Source organism: Mastigoproctus giganteus, chromosome 2 (genome assembly GCF_048544385.1).
Source record: "Mastigoproctus giganteus isolate SK-2022 chromosome 2, ASM4854438v1, whole genome shotgun sequence".
In the NCBI taxonomy this organism is placed as follows: domain Eukaryota; kingdom Metazoa; phylum Arthropoda; class Arachnida; order Uropygi; family Thelyphonidae; genus Mastigoproctus; species Mastigoproctus giganteus.
Genome location: NC_143576.1, coordinates 94,832,008 through 94,853,827, shown reverse-complemented (window position 1 = coordinate 94,853,827; position 21,820 = coordinate 94,832,008). Strand labels below are relative to the sequence as shown.

Sequence of the window (21,820 nt, the reverse complement as noted above, 5' to 3'; positions counted from 1 at the left end):
CAAAAAGGATTCTTCTGCTCCTATGCTTATCTTTGGTGACACTCTGATTTCTAGATAAGATGATTTATCTCTTTTGGGGATTACCCTGACTTCTAATCTCTCTAAGCACATTACAAATATTGCTTCCTCTGCATCTAAAAAACTTGGTTTTCTCTTTCACTCTCAGCATTACTTTTATTCCAAATAGCTCTTCACTCTGTACAAATCACAAATCTGCCCTACCATGGAATATTGTTTCCACATCTGGGGGGGGGGGTGCTCCCAAAACCTCTCTCTGGCTTCTAGATTCTATTCAGAAGAGGGCAGTTAGGCTAATCAATGACTCATCTCTAACAGTCTCTCTCCACTCTGTCTCATTGACGTACTGTTTCTACTGCATGCCTTTTCTACAGATACTTCCATGGACACTGTTCTTCTGAATTGGCTTCTATAATTCCCACTCTCTCTTTCAAAACAGTCTGAACACGTGCTGCCACCAGCCAACATCCATTTACCGTCGAACTTCAAACTCACAGAACCAATTTTTATCTTCCTTGTTTATTCATTCAACTGTCATTTTTTGGAAGAACCTTCCTTCATATGTATTTCCTGAAAATTACGGTCTACAGAAGTTCAAGTCTAAAGTCAACAGATATCTTTCGTCTTTCAACCTCCAACCCAAGCACAGTACTAAGTACTATAGGTTCTAATACCTCTTGTGTTTGGGGGTTTCATAAAAAAAAAAAAAAAAAAAAAAAAACCCCATCTTATGTCTGCTCTTTTTAATGGCTTTGCATAACTCAGTTTTATCCTTGTCAGTGTTTATCTTGCTCTTCATTTGTCTGCCGTCTTCGGTACATCACGACAAGTGTTTCTTGACTAAGTTTTTCTTCTTTGGATTTCTTTTTACTTATAGGTTTCTTGGGCTTTATAACTTTCAGAAAGATGTAGTATTCCTCGTTGATATCGTGGTCCTGAACAGTTTGCATATCTCAAAGACCATAATATTTACTCGAGTCAGTTTTTTCTTTCTTTTCTTAGATCTAAATAAAGTGCGCATCTTACTATTCTGTGATCACATCCAACCTTGTTCAGGATGGTAACATCATTCACGATATATCTTCTGTTAGTGAGGATGAAGTCGACTTCATTAGTTGTTAATCCATTTGAGCTCTTCCATGTCAACTTTCTGTTCACTTTTTTTTGAATAACGTGTTCGTTACTGACATTTCTGCAAACTCCCTAAGTCTTTCATCTCTTTCATTTCTTTCACCAATTCCAAAATTTCCTATAGTTTCCCTTTCTGCGCTGTTTTATCTCTTTCCAACCTTAGTCCCCCATAATGATAGTGTAGTGGGTTTTCTGCTCATCTAGAAGACCCTCAATTTCAGTATACATTTCTTCAATCTGTTCATCATCATGGCTCGATGTTGTTGCATAAATCATTATAACCTTTAGCTTGTACCTCCTAGAAATCCTGAGTTGTAGTCGTCTGTATTACAGTCTGCATTAACTTCCCCACTCCTGCTGTCTTGAATTGTGGAGAAGTTCAATTTGTGGCCGGCTGTTATTGGAAAATTAAAATGTAAGGTGAGAAATTGAATTAAAATGAGCCAGTTTGTGGGATGGGAAACAAATACATCCAGTATTCTCAGGTGCAGGATAGGCTTGTTATGAAAGGAAGGTAATACATGAAACATAATCTGTAATATGTGAAAAGTATGGCAGTTTCTCTTTACATGTAGAAACTTCTATACTTTTTATATTGCAGGTTATTTCTCTCATGGGCTTCATTTCTAGAACAAAATAAACAGGCAGAACTAGGATGAATTTAAAAATGACTGATGAAAAAAAAAAGCATCCTTCTTTGGCTCCATCAAACTGGAAGTACCTTTTGACAAATAATGTAGAAATATATTCTACATTATTTGCGGATTTTTAGTATGATGCATGTGAGCAAAGATGCAGTCAAGGGATTCATTGAGCTGAGTCACACAGTTATCCTTTGCATTGAGGTATTCACCCCACTGTGCAAGGTGCCTTATTTATAGGATTTGTTCTGCTTCTTTGGTGAAAAAGTGACTTTTGGCACTATGTGATTTAATCCATTTGTTTATAGTATTTTGATGAATGTAATTTTTTTTCATTGTATTTACCTTGTTTTAATTACATTGCCTTGTTTTAACTACTTATGTAGCTCTTTCTGTCATGGTGAAATCAGTTGCAAAGGGCCTGTTGTACTTCATCATTGCATTGAGGATGATGTGGCAGTCGTTGGGGGGGGGAATTCAAGTTGTAAGGGGGATTTGTCAACTTGTTTTCTCTGCATTCTATGTAATGTAATATGATGAATGTGATCTTATCTCATCTTAAACATATGATAGTTATTGCTATGACGGTCTATCTTGCAGATGAATATTTGATATGAGAATTCTGCATTCTAGAATGCTCTCCTAAAAATAAGTTTCTGTGAAACCTAACTTCAAACCTATTGAACACCTGTGGGTTTAGTAGGTTTGAGGTTAGGTTAATGTGGATTAAACCACATAGTGCCAAAAGTCACTTTTTCACCAAAGCAGCAGATCAGCCACAGATCAGTCCTATATAACATGGACCATTGTTGTGCTGATATTGATAGGTTTGTTTCCATAGTACTATCGCTGTACGTAGCTCATATTTTTCCAAAATGGTTTAAGGCACTGCCACTGGACCAAGTCCAAACCGATTGAAACAGCCCCCATACCGTCAGACTTCCCCCACCAAACTTCACGATGTTATCATCATCAGCCATTTTAAATCCACTACAGGATTAAGGCCTCTCCAGCAACTTTCCAGTTCCTTTTGTTTTGTGCAATGGCCATCCATTTACTATCCACAAACTCATGAATTTCATCTATCCCTCTCTGCCTTTGTCTTCCAGGTTTTCTTCTTGCTCCTCTTGGGTACCATTCTGTTATTTTTTTAGTCCATCTGTCATCATGTCTTGGAGCTATGTGTCCTCCCCAAGACCATTTTAGTTCTTTAGTTTTGATAAGAATGTCCTTTACTTGAGTTTGCTGCCTAATCCATGAGTTTCTCTTCTTATCTAACTCTGATTCCCAATATAATTCGTTCCATTCTTCACTGTGTAGTTCTCAGCTTTTCTTCCATTCTTTTGGTGAGTGCCCAAGTTTCACTTGCATAAGTCATGGTGGGGAGTATACATTGGTTCATTATTTTATGTTTCAGACAAACTGGGATATTGCTCCTCGGTATGTGACTATATTTCCTGAATGCTATCTATCCAAAATTTATTCTTCTCTTGACTTCCAGCTATTTATCATTATTACAGCTAATAACTTGTCCCAGATAAGTATATGACTCCACCTTTTCAATTACTGCTCCTTCAATCATTATGTCCCTTTCTGTGGCATACTTGTTCATCATTACTTTTGTTTTAGCCATATTCATCTTTAGTCCAAAATCCTTACTGACTGTGCATAACTGATTAAGATTTTCCTCTAATTCTTTGGGATCGTGGCTTATGACCACAATGTCATCTGCAAATTGTAAATGGTTTAGGTACTCTCCATTCACATTGACTCCTTTCTGCTACCAGGCTAATCTTCTGAAAGCTTCCTCAAGGGCAGCAGTAAACAACTTCGGAGATATTCTGTCTCCTTGTCGAACTCATTTCTCAATTTTAAATTTGCTACTGTCTTTGTCTAGTCTAATAAAGGAGGTAGTATTCTCATATATTTTCTTCAAAATCATAATATATGGGGTCTATGCCTTGTCTTTCCAGTGCCCGAAACATTGCCTTATGCTTTATGGAGTCAAATGCCTTTTCATTTTCATAATCCACAAATGCCAGGCACAATGGTGTTTTATATTCATTTTCTTTCTCCATTACCTGTGATATTACGTGAAGGTGATCCATAGTTGAGAATCCTGTCCTAAAGCCAGCTTGCTCTTTCAGTTGATTCTCATCAAGTATTCTTTCTAATCTAAATGTCTAATTCTTTCTAATCTCTTCATGTTAGTAATGACCCTTGTGAACAACTTGTAGATATGGGATAACAAACTAATTGGTTTATAATTTCCAATTTCTGATTTATCTCCTTTCTTATGCAACAAAACTATGATTGTATTATTCCACTCCTTAGGCATCACACCTTTTCTAATGCGTTTTTTGAAGCGCCTTGTCAGTTTTTGTGTCATGTCTCTTCCTCCCAATTTTAACAACTCTACAGTAATTTCATCTTCCCCCGGGGCTTTCTGATTCTTCATATTCTTCAATGCATGTTCTACCTCATCAGGAAGAATATCGGGTGTGTTGTATGTGTTACTAATATGCGATCCATTTTCCCTAGTGCTGGGATCATTCCCTTGCTCCTTGTATAATTCTGTATAGTAGTCTTCTGCTGTTTGAATTATGCCTACTCTGCTATTTATAAGTACACCATTGCTATTCTTCAGTTCAGTATCATTTGTCTATCTGTATTACTGGTCATGGCTGCTGATTTAAGTCCTTTGTTTTCCCTTAATGCTTGTTGTACTTTTCTTGTGTTAAATCTTCTTATTAAGTTGTATTCATTGAGTTATTGAACGAAGGAGGCCCTCTGGGTTTGGGAATGAATGACATCAAAATATTCTTTAATGACTGCAGTATACAGAAGTAAACTAAAAATATATAAAAATTATATTTGCACGTAAAATGTATAAGTTGGTTAATGTATGCAGTGCATTAAATTTCAGGCATGTTAGCAAATAGTAATAATTCATGATTTATGACAAAATATTGACATGAAAATTTGTTGCAAGATTCCTAAAATATTTTAAGTGAGCATTGAATTTTGAAATGGATCAGAGCTGTTCTAAATTTATAGTAATATTTCTGTAGAGGGAAACTGGGGAAGGAATGCCTTGAAATTGATATTAAACTTAGGATCATTCTGGGGGCTAATAATGTATGTTGAAAATCTGGTAGCAGTCTGAATTTTTTTGTCGATTACTGCAAAACCATACTTTCATTTATATTGATTTTTGTAGTGGGAAATGAGGATTATGAAATTGTAACTGGACCTGAAAAGTTAAAATTACTGTTTACTCCAAACAAATATGTTGTAGTTAAAAAAAAAGAACCCTTTAATAAGGTAAACTGAAGCAAAAATAAACAAATTAAAAAAATAAACAAATTATTACAGAAGCTTTCAAGTCAAGGAGACTCTTCATCAGCTGATTATACGTTGGTACAAAAACAAAGAATGTCCGGTCGTGGTCATGTGTGGTAAAGTGTGGCATTAGTGCAAGCAATAATTACTGGTTGGAGTTAGACGTTTGTAGCTGTGATTTCAAAGTGCAAACAGAACTTGGGGTGCATGTCAATGTCCATCACACTGGAGGATAACTGTCACCATAATAGGATGAATACATGCTCCTTTGCCGACCGGGCTAGCCGAGTGGGTAAAGTACCTGCCCGGCAACCCAAAGGTCGCGGGTTCGATTCCCGCCTCGGGCTTGGATCAAAGTACTGCAAAAACCTTGGGAGGTGCAATATGGCCACAGAAGCCGATGCGCCAACAACTACCAAATCAAAAAAAAAAAAAAAAACATGCTCCTTTATTACGGTTTAAAGCACCATGGCAACATGTTATGTGGAGTGATTCTAACCACAATTATTGGTGGTAATTTTGTGAGTGGTCGATTACTTCGATGTCTTGGCTTGGGTCAAGATCATGCTGAGATGACCAACACTGAGCCGCTCTGTAATGGGGAGGGGATCGGTGTTTTCACTCTCGAGATGAGGGATCGCAGTTTTCTGCCAGGTAGCTATAAACATTTTACTCTGTGGGTGCATAGGATTTTAGAGAAGCGTTGTGATATAAACGCTTTATATCACATGGCCATGACTGGGCATTCTTTGTTTTCATACTAACTTATATTCAGCTGATGAAGAGTCTCCTTGACTTGAAAGCTTCTGTAATAATTAGTTTGTTTTTATTTTAGTTTACCTCATTAAAAGGTTCTACCTACAACATATTTGTTTTGAGTTTGTCTGGAGTAAACAGTAATTTTAACTTTATCATGAATACCAGATTCCGATGTTTTTTTAACCACGGACCTGAAAATTTCCCAAGGACCAAAAGAAAGGCACAGGTTGAAAATTTAGCTGTGATAGAACTTTTCTTTCTTGAGTAATATGTGAAATGCTTTCATTTATATGACTAGATTTCTATAGTCGTGAGGAGGTGGGAAGGCTCTAATTGATCTTAGAGGCTTTCCAGGGATCAATGAAACATGATAAAAATATAACAGCTGAACTTTTTCTTATTAAGCAATTCTAAACATCCATTAACATAACTTCCATTACAAGTTAGTTAATGTACTCTGTGTATTACATTTCAGGCACATTTTATTTTTTTTTTAAAATTGAGTTTTTTTAAATTTTTTATTTTATTTTTCTGTGATTACCTGAAGCGAAAAGTAAATATGGTTATTTTCTTATCACAATTAATTACTAAGATTATAATTTTATAGAACACTTAATAAAACTACATAGTTTTACATTTTCAAAACTTAGCCATTCAGTTTAGTTACAGCTGTATAATATTTATTGCACTTTCCCATATGCTTTTAATTCCCTTTTCTCTCTTTTTATGCAGATGTATATCCCTTCACAAGCAAGACTGTGTTTGTGAATCTTTCATAACAATACATGTAAAGTGTGCTTGGAGTGTCTAAAGCTAGCAATACTGCATTAAAACTATGTTTAATCTATGAATTTGTTTTTTCCCTATAGTTAGTATAGAAAAAAGAAATAATAATTGCCAGATTTCTATTTTTCTGATTTGAATGATATTTGGGATGGATTGACAAATCTTTCTATATGAACCAAATATAAAATTTCATTAAAATGCATCCACTGGGACCCCTCTGTTACGTGCAGAGGGATGGACAGACAGATGGGTGGACATGGTGAAATCAATAGGTGTTTGTTTATAAGTGCTAATGTGGCTAAAAAATGGTAAACCTGTTTGCTTTTTGGCTCTTTACTGTGTTTTTAACTTTATTTTATCCTGCTTTTACTTTAAGTGAACAGCTTTTGCCAGTTTTATATTTTGTGTAAATATACATTTTTATTTTACTTCTGTTTAAATTGGTTGGCATCATTAAAGAATATATTGATGATAGATATTGGGTTAGTTGTGCATTTTTATTTTTTATTAACTTGTCATTCAAAGATTTAAAAAATATTGTGATACAACTAAGATTCATTTAGTATTATTTTAGGAAAGTAAATGTGTTATGGGCATTTAAACTATCACTTCTAGCTTTATAGTACAAATTGAGAAATTGTATCTGATAATGGACTGCTTTCCACTACTCATGCAATTAAGAATCTTTATAAGCCTTAATTTTTTTTTCTGTACCATGTCTGCCACCCATTATATTTTTCATTCATTTATTTCTATTATAAATGTGCTAAACCTTTGATTACACTTAATTTCATTACTAGCTTTTGGAGCGCAGAGGAGCTCTTTTAGAAAAATCAGCAATTCGTCGTGCTATGCTTGAGGATTCCTACAGACTACAGCAGTTTGAGAGAGATTGTGATGAGACTAAAGGATGGATAAGTGAAAAGTTAAAAACTGCTACAGATGAGAGTTATCTGGTAAGTAAAAAAGTTTAGTTATTAAACCCTTCATTCAAGCACATTCAATATGTATGTATATATGTATATATGTTTAGTGTGCAATGTTGCTATCTAAAACAATAAAAAGAACTGCTTCCTGAATTGTTTTGTACTTCAGAAATATTTCATTTGAGACAAGAATTAATTTTAAGGTTATATTTCAAGAATATATAGTGGAAAGTTGATTTCATAGGTTTCTAAGGTAAAATTTATATTGGGGATTGACCCTCATGTTTTACTTTGCTGTAGTCATTTTGTAATCTGGAAGAAACCTGCCAGATACTGAGAAACCTTCATTTAGGGAAAGAAATAAAAAACAAACCAACATTAATTAATGTTGAGTTGTTTGCTGTACTTGATGCAAATATCAAAATCTGAGATCTTTCTGAAATTTTTTTTTAAGCTTTTCAGCTAAAATCCACCAGGAAGTGTTTTGACTTCCTGTGGATTTGAGGATTGGTAGGCTGCTACTACCAGACTACTAATCCTTTCATAGCTATAAATGGTGTGTGCTGTATCCTTTTCCAGTGCAACTTTTTTTTTTTTTTTTTTTGAGATATGTAACAGAAGTAATCAATATTGCTCTGTCCTCAACATAATACATCTCATAAAATTAAATAGCAGCCATCAAAGGTACTACTAGCTATTAGTATATACTTTATTGGTATGCTCGAACTTTGTTGGTATGCACTGAACCACTTCACTACTAAACTTAAACTATTTATGGCTACTTTTTGGGAACTCGTTTCCCATCTTCTGGCCTGCTAACGCGATCCAGGTGTGGAGTCTCTTGGTCCAGTTGGGGAAAACTTTTCCCCATTATGTGGCTTTTTTTTTTTTATGAAAACCCCAAACACGAGCGGTATTAGAACCTATAGTACTTAGTACTGTGCTTGTGTTGGAGGTTGAGAAGATGAAAGAAGATATTTGTTGACATTAGACTTGAATTTCTGTAGACTGTAATTTTCAGGAAATACGTATGAAGGAAGGTTGTTCCAGAAAACAACAGTTGAATGAATAAACGAAGAAGATGAAAAGTTGGACAGTAAGTGGATGTTGGCTGGTGCCGGCACATGTTCAGACAGTTTTGAAAGAGAGAGCAGGAATAATAGAAGCCAATTCAGAAGAACAGTGCCCATTTGCCTATTTGTAGAAAAGGAATGCAACAGAAACAGAACATCTATGAGACAGTGAGTGGAGAGACTCTGTTAGAGAGGAGTCATTAATTAACCTAACTGCCCTATCCTGAATGGAATGTAGAAGCCTGAGAGAAGTTTTGAGGGCACCACCCCAGATGTGGGAACAGTATTCCATGGTAGGGTGGATTTGTACCAAGTGAACAGCTGTTTGGAAGAAAAGTAACGCCGAGAGCAAAAGAGAAAACCCAGTTTTTTAGATGCAGAGGAAGCAATATTTGTAATGTGCTTGTGCCAAGAGAGATTAGAAGTCAGGGTAATCCCCAAAAGAGATATATCAACTTGCCTAGAAATAGGAGTGTCACCAAAGATAAGCATAGGAGCAGAAGAATCCTTTTTGTGAGATATAAGACAAGACTGAGTTTTAGAAGGATTGAAATTAACTGTTGTCTTTTCCCTGTAGATCGGCATTTAAGGAATTGGTAGCAGATATTAGACAATTTGAAGCTGATTGAGTAGGGCATGGTTTCTCAAAATGGAAAGTGGAATGCAATGTGCTATCATTGGCAAAACTATGGATAAGATTTCCAGTCAATGGAAGAAGGTCATTAATATGCAAGAGGAAAAGAGTGGGGGAAAGAACTGAAACTTGGGGGACACCAGCATTAGTGGAGAAGTTAGAAGACAGAGAAACCTCTACCATCACCTTCAGTGAGTGATCAGAGAGAAAACTGGATAATCAATTACAAAAAACAGTTGGCAAACCATAAGATGGAAGCTTGTTTAGAAGACCTTTATGCCAAACATGATCGAAAGCCTTTGAGATGTCAAGAGCAATTGCTTGTGTTTCACCAAACTTTTCCATTGAATTTGTCCATAAATGGGTAACATAAGCCAGAATATCACCAGTGGATCGACACTGATGGAATCCATACAGGTGATCGTTGATCAGTTGGAAGGTTTCTAGGTAGTTTAACAGTTAGTAGTTAATTGATTTCTCCATTACTTTAGAAAGAGCAGAAGTAATTGCAATGGGACGATAATTGGATGGGAGGGATTTGTCACCTTTTTTTAGGATCTGGCTGGATATGAGCATATTTTCAAACAGAAGGAAAAACACCTTTGGAATAAGAAAGTGAAAAAAAGGCGGCAAAGAACAGGAGTAAGTTCAGGGGCACAAATTTTGAGAACAAGTGGAGAAATACCATCAGGACCTGGAGCTTTCTTAGCATCAAGATTCATTAAAATCCTTCTGACATCCTTTTGATGGAAGACCACAGGAGGCATTGAATGGAGTGTGTTGGGAATGGTGGGAGGTGTTTTACCAAGATGATTAATACATGAGTTGGAAGAAAAATGGGATGCCAGCAGGTCATCTTTATCCTTGGCCGAAGTGACAACAGAACCATCTAGTTTTGACAGAGGTGGGAGCAGAAATGGGCAAAAGTTACGGTTAATAGCTTTGGCAAGAGACCAGAATGCTCGGCTACCATTAGGGCAAGAAGCAAGTTTTCTACTCTTAGCCTGTTCAAAATCTTGTTTGGACTGATTAATAACTGCTTTACAATTGTTGCGAACTTTGGTGTAGGCAGAAAATGAAACTGAAGAATTGGAATCAAGCCAATTACGATATGCAGCGTTCTTCTCTTGAACAGCCTTAGCACATTTATTGGAACACCAAGGTTTAGATAAAGGACGAGATTTTAAAGTGGAGTGGGGATGGGGAATAAAGGATACCATTCATACAAGAATAATTTCACTGACACGATCTGAGCAAACGTTGACATCAGAAGTTTTGAAACAGTAATCCGACCAAGGAAAGGAAGAAAAGAAATCTTGTGGTCATCCCATTTTGCATTCTTGTATTGCCAAACAACACGAGTTTTGGAATAGCCATGAGATAAAGACTCCATTGGAGAAGAGACAATCACCAAGTTGTGATTTGAGGTACCTAAAGAACTACTCACTTCGACCGTGTACTTAGAAGGGTTGTTTGTGAGAAAAAGATCAAGCATGTTGGCTGTATGGTTAGGATTGTTCAATATTCTTGTAGGTAAATGAACAATCTGTGCAAGGTCTCGACCAGCTGGGTCGGTGTGACTAGAAAACGTAAGCCAGCTGGAGTTGTGAACATTAAAATCACCAAGGAAAATTACCTCACTGTTAGGAAAGTGGGACTGGAGAAAGTCAAGTTGCAAAAAGAGGAAGTCAAAGAGCTCCAAGTGATTAGTGGAGTTGAGAGAACGGTAGAGACAACAGATGAATTTGACACATTGAGGTAGAGAGATTTTAAGCCAGAGAAGATCAAAGAGAGGAGATTCCAAATTATCAAGTCTCTGAGAGGGAATATTGGAACGGACATATGCACAAGTACCACCTTTGAGGCCAAAGGATCATCATACGCCAAATATTATGGGCAACTGAGATGAGTAATAGTTGAATCAACCGATAACTGAGATTCTTTCAGAAAAAGTACATGAGGTTTGGCAGACTGCAAGTGAAAATGGACATCATTGAGATTAGAATTGAGACCATGTATATTTGTGAAATGAACTTGAAAGTGTTTGGGAGGTTTAGATCTTTTTGCAGATAAGCTTACTGTATTAGTTTGGCAATTCATGGTGTATTCAATAGTAAGAAAAAGTGGGTTGGACATGCTGTATGAAGTAATGAAATTTTTGGATATGGCGTACACATGGTAAGAATATACCCAGATCCTTGACATAACGTGGCCTCGACAATGCCCCGCATACACACTTCTCAGACTCCCTCCAGTCACTATATGGCAGAGTAGAGGTAGCAAGATTATACACTAGCCGATCTGGAAGCCTCCTAAAGAGTTACCAATAGGTTCGGTCCGGTGGACTAACTAGCAGCCAGCTTGTAAACACCGTTTTAGAGCTGTACCCTCGAAATGTAAGGTAGATTGAATCTCGCCACGATGTTCACCATAACCTCAAAAGTCATCAATCATACTGAATGATGGAAAAGATGGGGAAGGGTTGACCGGAACTTAGCGTGTTATCTGTATGGCAGTAGAAGTTGATAATGATGTATTGATTAGTTTTTGCTCATTATTAAAAGCAGATTATTGGAGTTCATGAGTGGGCTGAAATATACTTATGGGTACACCCTCAAGACTGCCTCAGTCTTAGGATGTTTATCCCTCCTTCCTGCTGTTTTCCTGAGAGACAACAAACTTTTACTGCCACTACCGATAACATGCACCATGTAGGAGTCATTTTCCTATTTTAAAACAGCGGGAACGAGGGGGATAAACACCTTAAGACTGAGGCAGTCTGGAGGATGTACCCGTAAGTAAATTTCACCTGCGAAGGCATTATACTCATGAACTCCAGTAATCTGCTTTTAATAATGAGAAAAAACTAATCAATACATCGTTATCGACTTCTACTTCCACTACTGATAACACGCACCATTTGTTTACTGAGAATGCAGCGAGAAACTGCAGTAGTGGGAAACAATTTTGCCCGGTAAGTTTTCGCGAAATTTCCTGTAGTTCTTGTTTTTACTTACTTTACTTTCACCAGTTGTTCTTTACCATTATCACAAAATCACTGTATATTTTTTTTATTGTGTGAATTTTATCATATGTTGCTTTCTGAAAAAATTATGCTTTCTTGAATTATGTAGGATCCTACTAATTTAAATGGCAAAGTTCAGAAACATCAGAATTTTGAACAAGAACTGAATGCCAACAAGAGTCGCATTGATGAAATTACAAGTACTGGACAAGAATTAATGGATGCCGATCATTATGCATCAGAGAGAATTAGGTAATGGAATATTCTTTTCTTAACAGCATTCAGATGTTTTTGTTAATTTTTTTTATTTAGTAAATTAAAATTATTAAATTCTGAAAAGTTCTTTCTGATAAGATGGGTACTTGAAGGGCACAATAATATGCAGTTGTTAATCACAAGTAACAAAAAGACTTCATTGTATGAAAAACAAGGAAGAAAGAAATATTTAATGTAATAATAAGGATAACTAATTCTACTCAGTTTACAATAAAATTTATGGATGAAGATTTAGAATTTTGGGTGGCTATGGATATGTTAACAATACAAGTGAAAATTTAAGTAAAATCAAAACAAATGGGGCTATGCATTTAGATTTGTCTTCCAGCTCTTCCTGTGGGAAATTAGTAAAATTTTGCAAAGTTCTTTAAAGTTACAAAGCTTTAGTCTGTTACTCTCTGCATCTGAAGAAGTATGCTTGTTTAACTAATTTTCTTCTGTCACAGGAAGGAACAGACCAGAGTTCTTGCACCAGGAAGTAGCTGAATATATTGCTGAACTTTAGAGCTTTTCATTTTATAAATTTTTGTAGACAAACTGGACTATACATTTTTGATCAAACTGTGTGACCCATTTGTTGTTTTTGTCTAAGTTATTTTAAGTTTACCATAACAGTTTTTTGTTTTGGTACAATGTTAATACCAGTTTTAAAACTAAAGTTTTCAAAAGAACAGCGAAAAGCAATTTTTTATTTTATTTTTTAAATTTCTGCCAATATATTAAATGTTATTTTTTATGGTATTTAATACAGGTTTTAAACAAAGAATTTTTTATGGTGGTTGAATATTTCCGTTTGAAAATGTTATAGAGAGATTTTTTTTTTTTTTTTTTTGGGGAACTGCACTCAAATACAGTGGCATGTTGCATGGTAGAATTGTGAACTGTATCTGGGTCCGTGAGGTATGCCAAACTGGGCTTGCCACCTGGGAGTCTAAAACGCTATATCACCACTTTGCATATTGGAGGCTTGAAATGGTAGAACACATGTTAAATCTCCATCCAGAGGAAAGCTCCGGCAATCCCCTCCCAATCATTTCCATCATGCAGTATGATTGTCTTTTGAGGTTATGATGAATATCACAGTGAAATTCAATATTCCTTATATTTTGAGGGTACAGCTCTAAAGCAGTGTTCACAAGCTGGCCACTAGGTATCCACTGGACCAAACTTATTGGTAACTCTCCAGGAGGCTTTCAGATCAGCTAGTGTATAATTTTGCTGTCTCTACTCTGCCATATAGTGACTGGAGGGAGTCTGAGAAGTGTGTATGCGGGGCATTGTCGAGGCCACAATATGTTAAGGAGTTAGGCATATTCTTGCCATGTGTGCGGCATGTTTGATTACTTCATATAGATGTCCCCCCTCACCTTTTCTTACTACTGAATACACCATGAATTGTGAAACTAATAGAATAAACTTATCTGCAAAAAGATTTAAACTACCCAAACACTTCCTTGTTCATTTCACAAATCTATGTGGTCTCAGTTTCAGTCTCAGTGATGTTCATTTCCACTTATAGCCTGCCAAACCCAAAGTACTTTTCCTGACAGAATTCCATTTATTGTTTGATTCAACCACAGCTCATCTCAGTTGTTCGAATTATTCTATGATTCCTTTTGCTTCAAAGGTGGTACTTGTGCATATATCCATTCTGATATTAACTGTCAGAGACTTAGCAATTTGGAATCTTCTTATTTCGATCTTCTCTTGCTAAAAATTTCTCTACCACATTCTGTCAAATTCATCTGTTGCCTCTGCCATTCTCCCAACTTCACTAATCATTTGAAACTCTTTGATTTCCTCTCTTAGAAACTTTACTTTCTCCAGTCTAACTTTGCTTTTTTTGGTGATTTTAATGTTTACAACTCTAGCTTGCTTCCATTTTCTAGTCACACAGACCCAGCTGGTTGAGGTGCTCAGGCTTTTGCAATTACAGTCGATTCCGGTTATTTGGGACACATCGAGACTAGTGCATTTTGGCCCGATTAAGCGGCTGTCCCAATTATCCGAAGTTTCACGTAAAAAAAGTTAAAATTACAATGGACCCCCCTCTTTATAATTGGTTCACTGTACAATTAAAGCACATTACGTACTGTTCACTATATGATGTGTAGTAAGCGCTGGTCATTGTGATCACATTTGTGAATTTTGATTCTATTAAATAGTGATCCTAATTAGTGAAAATAGGAGGAATATTATCCACAGGCTATATAAAAGTAAAGATACATTAAGCACAAATTTACCCTTTATTACCTTACCAATTAAAAAAATTAAATGATACGTGAAAATTGGAAGAATATACGTGATAATCGGAAGAATTAATATGTACTGTAATGTGTACATACTAACTAGTTGACATTTCTGTTCATTGACATTTGTGGGTGGTGGTTAAAATTTAAAACAGTAGAAAGATAAGCAATCAATAACAAAGAACAAGGCACACACAAATTGCAAGTAACATGATACGTGCAAGTGAGAAAGGAGTAACAAGTTATGAAGCTTTAAAAATAGGAATGAAGAGAAGATTCTGAAAATCATTTTTTTTATATGATTGAAGATTCTATGGAAGTGTAAACACATTTCACCATAATAACCCACAGAATTCCAGCTGTTGGTATTATTGCAAATTCAGTAAGATTGAGTTTACTATCCATTCATGATAGATTGCACTAACAGAAAAGCCCAATAAACAGGTGATTGCTAATTGTTTTATGTTGTGATCTCCAGAAATCCAACCAAACCACGTGGTACAGTCAGAGATGATCTTAGGGTAACAATCATAGGTGTGACCAGTGCTGTGGTCTCCTGCCCTGATTAAACGACATGTTGTCCCAATTAAGCGAAGTAAACCCTGGCTATTTTCTCGATTGGGTTTTGTTTTTTAAGATTTGCCCCGAATAAACTGCTGCCCCCATTAACTGATGGCCCAAATAACTGGAATCCACTGTACTAATGACCTCGCTGAGATTTTTCATTTACTTAACAGAATACCAGACAATTCTAACCATGCAGCCAACACACTTAGCATCCAGGCACCTCAGATGAGTGGAGTCTTTCTCGTGTGGCCATTCTCAACCTCATGTTTGGCATTACAAGAATGCAAAATGAGATGATCTCTGAGATTTTTCTTCTTCTTTTCCTTGGTTGGATTACAGTTTCAAATCTTCCGATGTGAATGTGTGCTCAGATTGTGTAATTAAAATTATTCTTATAGGGATGAAACCCTTCATTCCACACTCCACCTTAAAATCTGTTCCCCTATCTAAACCTTGGTTTTCCAATAAATGTGCTAAGGCTGTTCAAGATAAGAATGTTGCATTTCGCAATTGGCTTGTTTCCAAATCTCCAGGTTCATTTTCTGTTTACACCAAAGCTCGCAACAATTGCAAAGCAGTCATTAATCAGTCCAAACTAGATATAAAACTTGCTCCTTATCCGAGCATACTGGTCTCTTGCCAAAGCTATTGGCCACGACTTTTGCCCATCTCTGTTCCCACCTCTGTCAAAACCAGATTGTTCTATTGTCACTTCAGCAAAGATAAAGCTGACCTGCTAACATCCTATTTTTCTTCCAACTCGTGTATTGACGATATTGGTAAACTACCTCGCACCATTCCCAGTACACTCCATTCAGTGCCTCGTGGTCTTCCGTCAAAAGGATGTCAGAAGGATTTTGATGACTCTTGATGCTAAGAAAGCTTCAGGTCCTGATGGTATTTCTGCACTTGTTCTCAAAACCTGTGCTCCTGTTCTGTTTTACTTTTTTTTCACTTTCTTATTCCAAAAGTGTTTTTCCTTCTGCTTGGAAATTTGCTTATATTGACAATTCCTAAAAAGGATGACAATCCTTCACATTCAATTATCGTCCCATTGCAATTACTTCTACTCTTTCTACAGTAATTGAGAAATTGATTAACTTCCAACTCTTAAACTATCTAGAAATTGGTTGCCAGCATGGATTCTGTCTGTTGATTCTCTAGTGATTTTTTTTTCTGGCTTATGTTACCCATCTGTGGCTTTTGGTTGTGTGTGCCACAAAAGTTTTCTAAATAAGTTTCCATTTTATTGTTTACCAACTGTTTTTTGTAATTGGTATCCAGTTTTCTCTCTGACTGCCTACTGTGGGTGATGGTAGATGTATCTCTGTCTGCTAATGCTGGTGTTACCAAGCAGTGGCGGACTGGTCAGTGTGTCAGCTTGCCCAATGGCAAGTGGGCTCCCTTAAACATTAGACAATATATTAAAAATGTTAATGATCTTTTAGTACCTTGAAAATATAATTAAGCAAAAATTAAATGATTGTGGGTGGGTTCCCTTTGTCTCCTGGCAACCAATATTTTTAGACCCAGTCTGCCACTGTTCCCAAGGTTCGGTTCTTTCACCCACTCTTTTCTTCTTGTATATTAATGACCTTCTATTGATCAGAAATGCTATCCATAGTTTTTCTGATGATAGCACATTGCATTCCACTTTCCAGTTTAAGAAACCTTGCCCTGCTCAAACTGCTTCAACTTCTCGAATATCCACTACCAGTTCCTTAAATGCTGATCTCCAGTGGGGAAAATATAACTTAGTTAATTTCAAATCTTCTAAAATTCAGTTCTATCTTATATCTCACAAAAAGGATTCTTCTGTTTCTATGCTTATCGTCGATGACACTCTGATTTCTAGACAAGACCATATATCTTAATTGGAGATTATCCTGACTTCTAGTCTCTCCTGACATAAGCATAATACAAACACTGCTTCTTCTGCATCTAAAAAACTGGGTTTTCCTTTTCGCTCTTGACATTACTTTTCTTCCAAACAGCTGTTTTCTGTACAAATCTCAAATCTGCCCTACCATGGAATATTGTTCACACATCCGGGTTGGTACTTCCAAATCCTCTCTCTCTCTCTCTCTCTCTCTCAAGCTTCTAGATTCCATTCAAAAGAGTGCAGTTAGGATAATTAATGACTCATCTCTAATAGAGTCTCACAGACATTCTGTTTCTGCTCCTTGCCATTTCTGTACTTACTTCCATGGCCACTGTTCTTCTGAATTGGTTTCTATAATTCCCGCTTCCTGTTCCAAAGCACTCCGAACACATGCAGCAACCAGTTAACATCGTTTTACTCTCCAAATTAAAATTCACAGAACTAACAGTTCTTCTTCCTCATTTATTCATTTGACTTCATTTTCTGGAACAACCTTCCTTCATACACACTTCCTGAAAATTGCAATCTACAGAAATTTAAGTCTAATGTCAACAAGTATCTTCTTTCATCTTCTCAGCCTTCAGCCCATGCATGGTACTAACTACTATAGGTTCTACTACTTCTTGTGTTTGAGGGCTTCATTTAAAAAAAAAAAAAAAATTAAAGTAATGGACTGGGATACCAACTTAACTGGGATACCAACTGCTACTGATGTTTCTGAACCTGTTTCCCTTACAATTCATGTTGAGAGTATTGGTTCTCTGCAAAGTATATCATGTTTTCTTTGAGATATAAATGCCACTCAGTGAACATTTTTTTAACTTCCTTATGATTCTTGTTAAGAGTACTCAGTTCAGTTTGCCACTATGGATCAGCAGCTAGAACATGGATGCTTGACTGTTACTTGAGCTTATTGAAAACTAACAAGAACTAAGATCACTTAATGTTAGATGACCAGTTGTTTGAGATGTACAGAAAAGTGGTTTTTGATACTTTTTGTTAGTATAGGAAATATGGAGTTAAGTGATAAAAATTTTTCTGGTTTTCAGATAAAAGAAGATGGTGTGCTCACTCAGCAGCATAGTGTTTCTTGAAACTATCTAGTAGTTGTAGTAGTAATGGCAAATGATGCAAGAAGGCAAGTTTATCAGTCAAAAAAAAAACAACCACACACTCACACACTATTCATCCGTACCCTCCAAGAATTTGTCTAGTTCTCACTTGAATTTATTCAACTCATCCACTTCCACAACAACAGATGGAAGCCTGTTCCAACAATCAACCATCCACTGGCCGAAGGCAAACTTCTGCACATCTATCCTGTCAACAAGCACAGGATAAATGTGCTTGTTGACAGGAGAAACTGCTTCTACAGGGATGGGGTACACTTAAATAGAAAGGGTGCAAGAATATTTGCTGATGCTATTGAGGCAGTGTTAGGTTGGTCAGAAAACTGCTAGCTTGGGAGGGATACACAGACTAAAAGGTTAACAGTAGCCTCAGGTAGAAGCAAAAGTGATTCTTGCACTGCTTCTATTAGAATGAGCAGCAGCGTGGAAAGCATGGTGCATGTATACTTGCATGTACACCACTGCTAGGAGTATAGTTAATAAATTTGATGAGCTTGAAGTGCTAGTCAAGACATCAAAGGCAGATATTGTTGGGATATCAGAGACGTGGTATCACACAGATATAAGCAATGCAGAATTGGAATTTGGGGAGTACATTGTGTACATGAAGGATAGACAGGACAGGAAGGGAGGAGGGGTTATGCTGTTAGTTAAGAAACACATAAAATCTAAGGAAGTGCATCCAGTTGATGTTGGTGGACAATGCAATGTAGAGTCTGTTTGGTGTGAAATAAGCGCTGGAAAGGAAAAATGGGAGTAGGTGTGTGTTATAGACCTAATGAATCTGATCAGTATAATGAGCAATTGTGCAGAGAAATAGAGTGGGCTTGTAAATCAGAATGTCTTATAATGGGGGATTTTAACTTTCCAGATATCGACGAGAACTTGTGGGTTGGTCATTCGCACACTAGCAAGACTTTTGTGGATTTATTGGATGACTGTTTTCTACAGAAACACATTCGAGAGGCAACCTGAGGGAGTAATACTCTTGATCTGATTACCAGCAGTGATTATTTATGCGTTAAGAATGTGCAGATAAAGGAACCACTGGGTGATAATGATCACAATGTACGGATGTGGGAATTACTTAGAGATGTAACTACCATCAAGGCTAAAGGGAAGGGCTTTTGCTTTCGAAAAGGTGATTACAGTGGTCTCAGACAGTTTTTAAATTCTGTACAGTGGGATCAACTGATGATGTTACCAGTGTTGAATTCTAAATGGAAAGCCTTCAGGGACTTAATTTTGGAAGCCACTAGGCTTTTCATTCCCACTAAGAAATACTGTTTGAAGTTTAGTCCTAAATGGATGTCAATGAGGCTTGTGGCAGAGAAGAAGAATGTATGGGATGCATATAAAGTATCAGGTGACACAAGCCTGTGGCAGGTATAAACTAGTCTGTAATCAAGTCACAAAGGGGGTTAGGCAGGTGAAGGCAGATTACGAGAAATCTTTGGTAAAGGATGCAAAGAAAAACAGCAAAGAGTTCTTTACTTAGTAAACTCTAGAAGGAAAGGGATGAATCAGATTGGACCACTTAACATAGATGGGTTGACTATTGATGATCGTGCTCAGGTAGCTGATAAACTGAATGAGTATTTTGCATCTACATTCACACATGAGGAGTCATTCAATGAGTGGAGTCCCAGAAGTTTATCAAATGCAACAGGGAGCTAAGTGATTTTGTAATAACTGAGAGCAAAGTGGAGGAGAAATTGTTGAAGTTAAACATAAGGAAGGCACCTGGGGTGGGCAGGATCTATCCAGTTATATTAAAGGAGGCAGCAAAGGAAGTAAGCAAACTCTTAGCCATAATTATGAGAGGTTCCTTGGACTGAGGGGAGGTCCCCATGGACTGGAGGTGTGCAAATGTATCAACAATTCACAAAGAGGGTTCAAAAGGTGACACAAGTACCTACAGACCTGTTAGTTTAACTTGTATTCAGGGGAAAATAATGGAATAACTGGTTAAAGAAGCATTACAGGATCATCTAGACAAGACTGCAGTAAAAGGAGGTCTTGTCTGACTAATTTGATTGGATACTATGATGTGGTCACAAAGGAACTGAATGCCAAAAATCATTTTGATATCATATACTGGGATTTCAGGAAAGCTTTTGATACTGTTGCCCATGGAAGACTGCTGTACAAATTGGAGAGGTATGGCATTAAGGATAAGTTGCTACAATGGATAAAGGGATGGTTGAGTAGGAGACGACAGAGAGTGGTAATCAGTGGACACTGCTCTTCGTGGACAAATGTTGTTAGTGGAGTTCCCCAGGATTCGGTGTTGGGCCCATTGTTATTTTGTATATTTATCAATGATATTGATGAAGATATATCAGGTTTAATGTCCAAGTTTGCAGATGATACAAAGGTTAGCAGTGTTGTTAACGACAGTAAAGACAGTATGCTACTCCTACTGGATCTAGACATGTTGGGCAAATGGGCTGAGAAGTGGCAATTGAACTTTAACATTGACAATACAAAGTGCTGCATATGGGTAGCGATAACTGAAGAGAAACATACTAACTCTGTGGTACTACACTCAGAGAAGTGGAAAGTGAAAAAGACCTAGGGGTAATTGTGCAGTCAAATATAAAGTTATCTGAGCAGGGCAGACGGGTGCCAGGGCAAGTCATGGAGTCTTGCCAATGATATATAGGAATTTTGCTAGCAGGGACAGGGAGGTGATAATCCCATTATACAAGGCAATGGTCAGGCTACACCTAGAGTACTGTGTACAGGCCTGGAGGCCTCATTTTAGGAAGGATGTGGAGTTGCTAGAACGAGTATAAAGAAGGGCAACAAGATTGGTGAGGGGAACATTGAGGTGCTCTTACAAGAAAGGCTAAGTTATATCTCCCTGAAGTTGCCTGATCCCTAGATGCTGCAATTTGCAGAACTGAAGCTTTTCTAGGTAACGTTTCCGTCACCAATTTGATTGCCCTTTCTGTACCTGTTCCAGCAGATCTACTTCCTTCTTGAAGTGAGGCCTCCAGACCTGTATACAGTAGTTAAGATGTGGCCTAACCAAGGCTTTATACGAAGGGATAATCACCTTGATATTCCTGCTAGCAGAGTTTCTGTGTCATTGACAAAACCCCCATGAGCTGTACTGGTAGCCTGGCTGCACTGCTCTGGGATTTTCATGTCTGATTGCACAATTACCCCACGTATTTTTCAATCTCTACTAATCTGAGTGTAGTACCACACAGTTGATAAATCACTCTGGGATTACTGTTACCTATATGCAGTACCTTGCAAAACTTCAACTACCATTTCTCAGCCCATTGACTCAAGTTACTAGATCTTATTGCTGTAGCTCATACTGATTACTGTCATTAACCCTCCCTCTGCAGCCATTGTATCATCTGCAAA

At 37.0% G+C, this 21,820-nt stretch overlaps 1 protein-coding gene across 1 annotated transcript in view; it reads left to right on the top strand.

Moving 5' to 3' along the window:
- Nucleotides 1-21,820, top strand: part of LOC150089433 (spectrin alpha chain-like) — a 579,218-nt gene that overhangs the window by 153,881 nt on the left and 403,517 nt on the right. The window contains 2 exon segments of the mRNA XM_090389473.1: nucleotides 7,478-7,633; nucleotides 12,445-12,587. Of these exon segments, the coding sequence (XP_090245599.1) occupies nucleotides 7,478-7,633; nucleotides 12,445-12,587 (299 nt within the window).